The 11648-nt window shown below is 38.3% G+C and overlaps 1 protein-coding gene across 2 annotated transcripts; it reads left to right on the forward strand.

Moving 5' to 3' along the window:
• The first annotated feature begins 228 nt into the window (after nt 1-228).
• Nucleotides 229-8188, forward strand: LOC107722143 (protein argonaute-2). Of its 2 annotated transcripts, XM_016530378.1 has the most exons (20): nt 229-552; nt 2169-2216; nt 3094-3274; nt 3353-3473; nt 3628-3809; nt 3924-4060; nt 4142-4276; nt 4370-4457; nt 4567-4714; nt 4815-4934; nt 5014-5136; nt 5244-5377; nt 5483-5667; nt 5748-5907; nt 6119-6209; nt 6430-6624; nt 6716-6850; nt 7193-7294; nt 7501-7700; nt 7965-8188. In XM_016530378.1, the coding sequence occupies exons 1-20, from the start codon at nt 528-530 to the stop codon at nt 8071-8073; spliced, it is 2619 nt and encodes an 872-aa protein (XP_016385864.1). In that variant the 5' UTR covers nt 229-527; the 3' UTR covers nt 8074-8188. The 2 variants fall into 2 exon arrangements, with proteins under 2 accessions (XP_016385864.1, XP_016385865.1); XM_016530379.1 differs by lacking the exon at nt 2169-2216.
• The last annotated feature ends 3460 nt before the right edge of the window (nt 8189-11648 follow it).

Below are 11648 nucleotides of genomic sequence, written 5' to 3' on the forward strand. Positions count from 1 at the left end.
ACAACTGCGAGAAATAACTAAAATAAAAATATATAAAATAAATATAACAAAATAAATATATTCTAAACCTTTTTCATTAATATAGGCCTCTAAATTATTTTTTAAATATCCTCTAAACAAAGCCGGAAATGACGTATCATGACCGCCAGCGTTATTTAGACGTTGTTAAATTCAATTTAATGAATGTTTTGTTACTGCTCTTGGTCATTTTGAATAAATACTTTAAATAAAGCATAAGGCGCCGCTGAGATACCTCACACATATGTTAGTGTCTGCTTCCTTGAGCTGTGAACCAGTGAGAGTGTCGGGTAAATAGGCGCTCGTGCTGTGAAGGGGGGATGGGATGGGGCCACTCAGAGCTCTCGTGCTCCACTAACTCAGCGCGCTCATTAATCCTAGTTTTCTCCTTTATATCGATCCTGTTTTAAATTAAAATTCATCTTTCCCGTTACCGCATGTGTTACGTGGCACCAGAAAAGCAAGAAGTATCGGTCTGCGGTTGAATTTTGGTGCAGAAAGCGTTTAAAATGTATCCCATTGGAGCAGCTAGTGGTGAGTATTATTATGATCAGCGAGCGTGCTAGCGACGAAATGCTAACTGAATAAGTGTGGCGTTTTTGATAAAGATAAAAATGTAGTTTAATGGCGTTCGGCTGTACATGACATAAATGTTCAAATAATGTTTTAGATTATAGTTCTGAAGTGTTTTTGTTTTTCCATCTCTGTCGATGGTTTGTTTTGTAGGCCCACTGTTATTGTTAGCCTGCTAGCTAAGCTTGTTGACCTGCTGGCTTTTGAATTTACAGCGGCTGGTTAAACTCCTATCCACGTCAATTTTAAAATGTTAACATGACGTACTTTCTAACTATTTTAGGTCTGGAGATATTAGCGTAGGTTAGAGTTTTCGGTCTAATTGTTTTATGTGAGTTTTTTTTAAATATGTTTTAACGTTGGTAGTTAGGCACCAGTTTGACTTTCTCCAGCTAGCCAGGTAACTTACTAAAAGTTACTAACTAACGTTCTAGTTAATAAATTGTTAATTGTTCTGCTTCCAAATTTTGCACGATTTGTAACTTTTTGTTATGTATTTTTGCACAGTCGCGATGCTCAGCTAAAGTTGACTGTGTCTATCTAAATTACGAATACAAAATTATTATTGGCGTTTATGAGAGGTAGTTTTAGTGTATTATGCATCTTCATTACATTTCAGTAAGAAGTATTGAAATTCCAAAAGACGCATTTCACACATTTTAAGAAGCAGTAAAACTACAGAACTTTTTATTCAAGTCATAAACTTAGTTGGTAACACTTTACAAGAAAGTTTTACTGCATTAGTATACATGAACTAAAAATGAACACTGCTTTTACAACACGTTGTTACTTTCAACGTGCTAATAACAATTGTTTTATTAACACACATTATTAAATGCTGTAAGTCAAGAAATATAATTGTTAGATTGTTAGCCAATGCTTTAATGTTAACAAATGGGACCCTACTGTAAAGTGTTGACACTTTGGTTTCATAAAGTGATGAGTGTTGTATTATATGCTTTAGAGCCCTGTTATGTATTTGTGGGGCTTCTGAAATAGTGATATAAAGAAAAGCAGTTGCTGTAGTTCAATGAAAAGACATCCTGGTACTTGTGTGTGTGTGTGGGAGAGTTTGGCAGGTTGTTGAGTTGCTTGTGTGGTGTTGGTGATAAGGAGGTAAAAGGCCTGTTGACCAGTGGGATGGGTTCACGTCCCTAGTATCTTCCTGCCGTGTTGTGTTTTTAGGGTTGATAAGATGGGGTTAGACAGTTCAAGGGATCTGTCAGCAAAAGACTTCAGATACCCACAGGCTCCTTGTACATCAAAGTTTTTCACACGTTTAACAAGATTGCATTAACTTGACCTTTTTTTCCCAAATCAACAAACCCTGTGACCCAATTTTATTGTATGCTAGACATTTGTAAACGACTAAATCTCATGGATATTAATGACTAAAATCAACTGCTTTATTGTGATCTTCTAATCAAAGTGTAATTTTACAGTGCTAATCTGGCTTTGAACTAGAAACCTGTTTTCAATTTAACTGGCTGTATTTTCATGGTTTTACATATATTTCTGCACATGATCACTAATGTAGAGGTTTGTTTGAAATAAACCTTGCATTATGTCTTTTATAGCTGCTGAGCTGTGTCAGGAACATCAGTCTTCAGGGTCAGATGTTTCTGGTAAGCAGCCCAGACTAAGCTGGCCTGTCGACAGCCTAGCATATATTTTCAGTACTGTTTATCAAGTTGATTGAAATGTTTAATTAAAGCTTTAATCCCAAGGAATGATTGTCTTTCAATTTAATTTACTGTTAAGAGCTTCGTTTTAACACACTGTTTCTCTAAAACATTCAGTATTGTATAGTGTTTTTCATTTTTTGCCTGCTGATTGGGTCAGTACAGTAGTAGATAAAGTTTATTACTTAAACAGTATCACATTGTAAAAAATCCAACAAATAGGGCACAATGTATTAATTTTAAGAAAATTCAAATCTGTAATAATTAGAATTATGAATTTCTGTATGTGTTTTTTTTTTTTTTTTTACAGATATTTTAGCTGTATTTTGAATTTTGCACTTCATTGTGTTGTGTTTTAGGGTTAACAGAAATGTCTGTAAAAATGAATGGATGATCTGTTGGCAATAAATTACCTTTAAAAAAAAAAAAAAAGTGCTGTTGTACTGAACATCAGCATGGCTGTGTTTATTCTATTTTAATATTCAGTACAACAGCATGAGTGTGATAATGCTTTTCAATACAGTTAAACATGAAGTTAATAGCAAGTAAGTAACTTTTCAAACTAATGTTGGCCGTTTAGTTTGTATATACAAAAATAAAGATGTTATGTAAGGTGGGGTGCTTGAGTTTATATGGCACAGCAGAGCTCTAATAGTCTTACCTTAATGTTTGTGTGGGCCTAATTAATAGGATTAAGTTGCTCAGAGGTCCACTGAACTAAACATGGACATTTCTAGCTTAAAATGATAGAGCTGGTCAAAAAAAGGTAGTGTTTCTTACTAATGTTAAAAAGAAATAACTGTTTGTGTGTGTCCCATAGCTCCCCTGTCTCCTCCAGCACAAGAGTATGTCTTCAAACCACCTCAACGGCCAGACTTTGGCACAATGGGTAGGACAATCAAGCTTCAGGCCAACTTCTTTGAAATGGAAATACCCAAGTTGGAGGTGTACCATTACGACATAGATATAAAGCCTGAGAAATGCCCACGGAGAGTTAACCGGTAACATCTTTTGACTGAAACTTGGAATTTCAACTGATTGTTTGGAAGGACATTTATACTTACTTTTTTTTTTGTTAGTGAAATTGTTGAGCACATGGTCCAGCACTTTAAGACGCAGATCTTTGGAGATCGAAAGCCTGTGTATGATGGAAGGAAGAATCTCTACACTGCCATGCCTTTACCCATTGGAAGAGACAAAGTATGCACTAATAAAGTCATATTAAAGTCTGTGTTGGCTTTATGATGTTTATGTTTGATAGAGCAGTTACTGAAATATGTTATGCTCTTACTCTGTAACTTCTCAAAATGCTACATCTTTTCACATCATACTGATGTCCCGAACTGCTCTTTAGGTGGAGCTGGAGGTCACAATTCCAGGCGAGGGAAAAGACAGGAGTTTTAAAGTAGCTATCAAATGGGTGTCCTGTGTGAGTCTGCAAGCTCTACATGAAGCACTGACTGGACGGCTACCAAACATCCCTTTTGAGACCATTCAGGCTCTGGACGTTGTCATGAGACATTTGCCCTCTATGAGGTTAATGCTGGTGCTTTGTTAACTCTGTTTTTCATAAATCACCATTAGGGGGTGTCAAACTTCATCTTTCTGCACACTGTGCCATTTTAGAGCGTATTATTGCTGTGTCTGCAGGTACACCCCAGTCGGACGTTCATTCTTTACTCCCTCTGAGGGCTGCTCCAACCCCCTCGGTGGAGGAAGAGAAGTTTGGTTTGGCTTCCATCAGTCTGTTCGACCATCCCTCTGGAAGATGATGCTCAACATTGATGGTTAGTGTGCACTGATATCATTAATAAATGTTTCTTGAAAACTTCTTCTGCTAATCTTTGTTTTGTTATATTTATCTTTAGTGTCTGCCACTGCATTCTACAAAGCTCAACCTGTGATTGAGTTCATGTGTGAGGTTTTGGATTTTAAAAGCATCGAAGAGCAACAGAAGCCCTTAACGGATTCCCAGAGAGTGAAGTTTACCAAGGAAATCAAAGGTGATTCATTACAGTAATTAGTGACTTCCCAAATGGTTTTTATGGAATTTATTTGTATGATTTTCTGAACACTGCTTTATCTTCACCTGGCAGGACTGAAGGTTGAAATCACTCACTGTGGACAGATGAAGAGAAAATACAGGGTGTGTAATGTGACTAGGAGACCAGCCAGCCATCAAACGTAAGATCTTTCACAAAGCACAGTTCTTTCTGTATGAATGCCATTACATTTTATATTCCTCATTGTGATGATGCAGTGTTAAAGGCCGATGTATTTTGCTTGCCTCCAGGTTTCCCTTGCAGCAAGAGAATGGCCAGACCATTGAATGCACTGTCGCCCAGTACTTCAAGGATAAGTACAAACTGGTGCTGCGATATCCACATCTCCCATGTTTACAAGTTGGTCAGGAGCAAAAACACACCTACCTTCCGTTGGAGGTTGGTCAAGACCACATCTTATGCTTACTTTTTTCCACCCATCTCCCTCATTTATTTCTGTGAATGTCATTAACCTTTTTTTTTATTTTTTTTTATCCAGGTCTGTAACATAGTAGCCGGACAGAGATGCATCAAGAAACTGACAGACAATCAGACCTCCACTATGATACGTGCCACAGCCAGGTCTGCGCCTGATCGCCAGGATGAGATCAGCAAACTGGTATGTGCAGCTCTCTGTCCTTTTTCAGTCTTCTAAATCTCATCCACACCTCATGATGGATTTCATTTGGTTGTGACAGATGAGAAGTGCCAACTTCAACACTGATCCTTATGTGCGTGAGTTTGGAGTTATGGTAAGAGACGAGATGACTGAGGTCAATGGTCGGGTCCTTCAGGCACCTTCAATTCTCTATGGTGGAAGGGTAGGAACCTGTCCTGATCAACTTGACATTTGTCTTGCTGACCTTGTGGCTGAATCCCAATCTGGATGTGTCTTCCTAATTTGGTCGTGTCTCTCTGGCTTTTTCAGAACAAAGCAATAGCAACCCCAGTCCAGGGTGTGTGGGACATGAGGAACAAGCAGTTCCACACAGGGATTGAGATCAAAGTGTGGGCTATTGCCTGCTTTGCCCCGCAGAGGCAGTGTACAGAACTACTTCTGAAGTAAATCAGCTTTGACCTGGATCTGGAGAAGTTTTTGTATTTGGTGGTATTATTAAAAAAAGTTCAGACCCATACATGGTCTAACCCTTTTTTTGTTTTCTCTAGGGCATTTACTGACCAGCTCCGTAAGATATCGCGCGATGCTGGGATGCCCATTCAGGGCCAACCGTGCTTTTGCAAATATGCCCAGGGAGCAGATAGTGTGGAGCCCATGTTCAAACACCTCAAGTACACATACCAAGGCTTACAGTTGGTGGTGGTCATCCTACCTGGGAAGACTCCAGTTTATGGTAATTTAGCTCCTCTGTGTTTCTTTTGTGTTTTTGTTTGCAGTGTAATTTGTAACTCTCTAAACTGTCCATTCTCACAGCTGAGGTGAAGCGTGTTGGAGACACTGTTCTTGGCATGCCCACACAGTGTGTCCAGGTGAAGAATGTACAGAAAACCACACCTCAGACACTTTCCAACCTCTGCCTCAAGATTAATGTCAAACTGGGTGGAGTCAACAACATTCTTCTTCCACAGGGCAGGTGAGGGCAACTTTTCCAAAAGCCTTTGACATGCAGAAAGCTTATAGTGCGCGCGATAATCGTCCCGGTGTGCACAAGGCTTAAGGCACATTCTGAGTCTTTTTGATTGTTAGTTAACGCCTGGGCTGCTTTCCCATGAAATTTGACCAGGAAGTACAGCTACCTACTGTTTTTTTTTTTTGCATTGCTTTATCACTGTTTTTGTTTGTAGGCCCTTGGTGTTTCAGCAACCAGTCATCTTTCTGGGTGCAGATGTGACTCATCCACCAGCTGGAGATGGCAAGAAACCCTCAATTGCTGCTGTAAGCCTGACAAACCTCTGATATTTTATGGCCGATTATGTTAATTGCATAGTGCCAGGTAGCACTAATACCACAAGTGTGACCAGTCTACATCTTGTACATTTTTAGCCATATCATATAACCTCAAAAGCCTTTAAGGCTTTTAACATCTCCGAGCTAAGGGACCCTCTAAATAATAATAAAAAAGCTAACTTAAATTTTTAAAAAATATAATATTTAGGTTGTTGGCAGTATGGATGCCCACCCAAGCCGATACTGTGCCACGGTGCGGGTGCAGCAGCACCGTCAGGACATCATTCAGGATCTAGCCACCATGGTGAGAGAGCTGCTGATTCAGTTCTACAAATCCACACGCTTTAAACCAACGCGCATCATCTACTACAGAGACGGCATCTCAGAGGGCCAGTTCAACCAGGTAGGTTGCAGGCCTACACTTTTTGTCAATGCTTGCCAAGTGGTGCTGACACATTTCGTTTAATCTTCCTTGTACTGTTTTGTCTATGCAGGTTCTACAGCATGAACTGCTGGCTATTCGTGAAGCCTGCATTAAGCTGGAGAAAGATTATCAACCAGGCATCACCTTTGTAGTAGTGCAGAAGAGACATCACACCAGGCTCTTCTGCATGGACAGGAATGAGCGGGTTGGTTATGGCACATTTTTAGCTCTATTTAGGTGTTCCTTGAAAGAAAAAGGCTTCTAGTAATGAGTACACACAGTTTGTACAATTTTAAACTGCTCAGTATGTTTTAAGAGAACTTCCTGCATAGGAAGTATCCAGTGAGAAATGTGGTTATTGCAAACATCTTGTGAATCAGAAAAGCCTTTGCTCTTTTCATTAGTAAAGAATTATTTTTCTAGAATTTATTTTACAAGTACATGTCCTTGAGTAAATTATGTATGTTAAGTTATGACCTTTTCTGACTTTCTAATGTTTTTTTTTTTTTTTTTTAAATGTCTTTTAAATTTGCTGTTTATATTCAAGGTTGGAAAGAGCGGCAACATCCCTGCTGGCACCACAGTTGACACCAAAATTACTCATCCGTCTGAGTTTGACTTTTATCTTTGCAGTCATGCCGGAATTCAGGTACCATTGAACATTTCAAATAGGATCCCAATGAAAGGTTGATAAAGAATTCATAGACTCACTATATAAAGTGAGTGCTTATGAATGCTTTATTTCTAGCAATCAGGTACTTTAACAAGTGGAGGTTAATTGGCTTTAGTGTTCGTGATCATTATGCTTGTCTAAGTGTGTGATTTCAGTTCTTCATAATTGCTGAATCTCCACAGGGAACCAGCAGGCCGTCCCACTATCACGTGCTGTGGGACGACAACCATTTCACCTCTGATGAGCTGCAGGTCCTCACCTACCAGCTGTGCCACACCTACGTGCGCTGCACCCGCTCTGTCTCCATTCCTGCACCAGCCTACTACGCCCACCTGGTGGCGTTTCGTGCTCGCTACCACTTGGTTGACAAAGAACATGACAGGTACTGGGTCTTACTGCGATTAACATGATAACATGTAGAGAAGGCTATATAGCCCTGTTTGTTATACGTTTTCTATGGGCTGCAACATCCTGTCTCTGCTGTATACAGTATGCTAAGATAAGTCCTTAATGCTTATAACTCACAGCTTATTTATTTCCTTACACAGCTGGATGTGACTTGTTTTTTTTTAATGCAAGACCTTATTCATTGTGCATTATTATACCAATAGATCTGATTATGTGTGTTGTATTTGTTTGCCGGCAGTGCTGAAGGCAGTCACACATCAGGTCAGAGTAACGGCAGAGACCAGCAAGCCCTGGCCAAAGCTGTGCAGATCCACCAGGACACACTGCGCACCATGTACTTCGCCTGAACATAGCCAGAAACAAGCCCTACATCCTGAAAACAGCACGGTGTGTGTGTGTCTGTGTGTATTTTTATGTGTTTGCCTCAATTGTATAAATGAGAACCTTCAAATGGGGAAAAAACCCAAGAATCGCCATGCTGTTAGGTTTCCAATTGCCCACGTAGTCCATTTCCGTACATACTAAATATCCATGATTTTTAGAACTGTAATACGTGAATTTATTAATTTATCTTTTTCTTTGGTTTGGAGGGCATGGTTATGTGTGTCTGTTGCACATGTGCATGTCAGATTAGAGGTTAACATGTTTACATATAGTCAATCCAAAAATTCAGACTATTTTTACACTGAAAGTTACATTTGCATCCGAGTGGGCTTGATTCAATACTATTGCCAAGGCTGGTGATGGAGACTGTCGAACAGTAGTTTTTACAAACTCATCAAACCAATGGGTTCGGGTTAGTTTAGGACAACACAGATCAGGTTTAGGGGATGTGGGTATGCAGTTTCCACAGCTAAATTATTTATCAGCAAAAGCAAGTGCACTGACCAGATGGGGACTTCAGGACAAAAGTACTTATCCTGTTTTGTTTCATTTATTTGTGCTAACATACATTTTTTATCATGGTGTCATTTATTGTTCAGTCCAGGGCTCAGTCATCCTACTGTACCTGTCCGCCAATGACATGATCGACCGAGCACTATCATGTGCTTGTATCATGAAATTTGAACACAGTATGTGCAGAATCAAGAATGCATTTGGAAGTGAGAATGTAGGAATTGTTCTGACAATCAGTTTTCTGGCGCTCTGCCGCACACATGAGACTGGTTCTCATTAGTGACGCGCTCCGTTTACCTGTGCCAGGGTTCTCAGTGCGGAAACAGCTCCAGAATATGGATAATTGTCATGAAAAGTACTAATATCTTGGGGCTCTAAGTATTTAGATGATGAGATTATCTTGTACGTACTTTAAATTCTACTGCCATGAGCATTTCTTTTATTTGTTCGCTGATTGTAACGTAAGGTTTCAGTGGGTTGGGTGTATGAGTTAAATTTCTAAAACGTGTCAAAAACACCCTTAAGGAAAAAATACCATCACCTTTCACTTTAAGCATCTGTTCTGACATTTTTATTATGATGTTGTCAAATCTTCCCCACATTGAAACGCAAAGCCAGTTTTGTGCTGAATATTGGGGAATCTGGAGCCCTGGGATTTGCTTGGTTCTGTGCGCTGTTTCTAACGGTGAAGTTTGAATGTGCTACGCTGGCCAGGTTTAAAAGCGGTCATCGCACTCCAGCTGGCCATACAGGCAATCGAGACTTTTCTTTTTTTTTTAAAGAATAATACACATACAGTTGCATTGACACAAAGTCAGAGTGAAAATTTCATACAAATTTCAAATGCACCTTAGTAGTTTTTTTTTTTTTCTTTGTAAACCAAGCTTATAACTTAGAGGTTTTCATGAGAATATTACAAATCCCTTTTTTAACATTCAAATTACATTCTTTTTAGATATATAAACCTAAATTAATTTTGTGAAATCTAGTTTTTCTTTTTGAGACTTTTTGTAGAGTAACAGGCCGAGTAGTTGTTAGCTTTTTGTTGCTTAACCGAATAGAAAATGTATTTAGTTTGAATCCAAACTTAGTTCAAATTGAAGCGCAATACATTGTATGTGTCGGTAAACTGTTTTCATGTAAACAGTCTTATCCCTTCTAAAGCATATCATCATGATGTGTAGTGATTGATTGAGTCTTGTTAGTGAAATAACTGTAAGATCACTTCCCCAAATAATTCTTCAGTTTTAACTTGAAATTCTTGAAATTTTTAACCATCTTTTTCTAACTATGCATTCTTAACCAAGAGATTTTAGTGGTATGTTTGTGTATATGAATTATAAATATAGAACATTTGTAATGTAGTCATTTTCATGCTGGGTACTTTTAGTAGTGTAAATAGTGCAAACCCTGTACCCACTGTAGCAGTATTAGCTTACAAAATACTCTATTTTTATTATCAACAATTGGATGTTCTTTCTATGGCTCTCAATTATTCCTGTTAGCCGAACAAGATTACATATGTACTTGTAGTTAATGTCCTACCATAACTGAAGCACAATAGGACATTATAATTGTAGGTGCTAGAGTTTATTCTTGAGACTACCATTTTTTTAAGTATCTTGTTTAACTTCAACTTTTAAACAAGAATCACAGACTGGTCAGAGAGCTTAATGGGTATGTTTGGTTTTTGATCTGGTGAAATCTATGACTTTTGACCCTGAAACCCTGACCCTTCTTTTTCTAAATCCAACAGACTGTGTATAAGGGGCATTTTAATTTATCTTCAAATACTTGACTAGAGTTATGTTGTTATTTGGCGCTGATCTCGTAACTCGTGAAAGTAGATGCACTTTGAAGAGCAGTGGACACAGACCCTTAGTTCCGGTGCTTATCTGGATCATGAGTGTGTTATCTGGGTGCAGTTGTGTGGAAATGACTAGATGTCCTACCTCCTGTTACCTGTTACTTGTGTTATGGTAACATTACCGCACTGGTCATTTCCTCATAATTGCACTAATGGGGAATGTCGTCTTTTCATCCCTCTGAAAGTGAAAGTGGTAGATGTCACAGAAAATCTTGAACACTTGCTCTAAAATGGCATCTTTAATTCATATTTGTTCAGAGGCCATACCTGCTGGCATTTAGCCTAGATGATTTAGCATTGCTGTTGTTTTATGATGGTAGTTTTAAGCTATGTATTCAAAGCTACAATTGAGTGCTGCAAGTTTCAGACATGAAGCCAAAAGATCATTATATTCTTTCCGTGAATAAGTGGCTTGATGCTTTAAATGTTCTCAGCAAGCTATAAAAATGTTCATAAATGTATAGTGTGAATTTCCGTTTTATCATTTTCTGTCCTTTTTAAATTGCAGTGCATTGTCGCTTTATCCATATACTTGTTTGAATGTGTGTCACATAGGTTTCCTGTTTTTCTTAACTTTAGGTTTGAATAATAGTAGGCTATTTTATCATACAGCAACAAAAACATGAGATGAAATCATTGCTCAAACTACTACTTATAGATATTCTCTGGAACAATCAGATTTTTTTTAAACCATTCTTTTCATCCTCATGACCTGCTTTAGTTAGATGTTTTTAGAAGTTACTGAGTTTTAGTATTTTAACCTTTTTAAAAATTCTGCACCTTAGTCACAGGTCTACAACATACGCAATTTCTCAAGTATGAAATATGAGATGTTTTTGCACTATATCAGAAGGCGTGTAACTAATTTGCATACTGGTGGACAGATTGTAATGTTATAGAGAAGAACCATCAATATTAGAATAGTCTTGGCCTTGTTTCTTTGTTCATATCCAGTCATATTGGCACTAATCTATTAAAAGTTAACAGACGTAAGAAGGTCTTGAGTTCTTACACTATGCAAAAATTCATTTCCATTCAGAGCCGTCACTCAGTTTATATATAGGGGTCAAATTTTGTCTGTGAAATCCGTCATGCATATCAAATTGAGTTAGGGACTTTGAGTGAATGCAAGTCTCCCTTGTGTGTGTGTGTGTGTGT

The sequence above is a fragment of the Sinocyclocheilus rhinocerous genome, unplaced genomic scaffold (genome assembly GCF_001515625.1).
Source record: "Sinocyclocheilus rhinocerous isolate Xijiao unplaced genomic scaffold, SAMN03320098_v1.1 scaffold781, whole genome shotgun sequence".
NCBI classification, from domain to species: Eukaryota; Metazoa; Chordata; class Actinopteri; order Cypriniformes; family Cyprinidae; genus Sinocyclocheilus; species Sinocyclocheilus rhinocerous.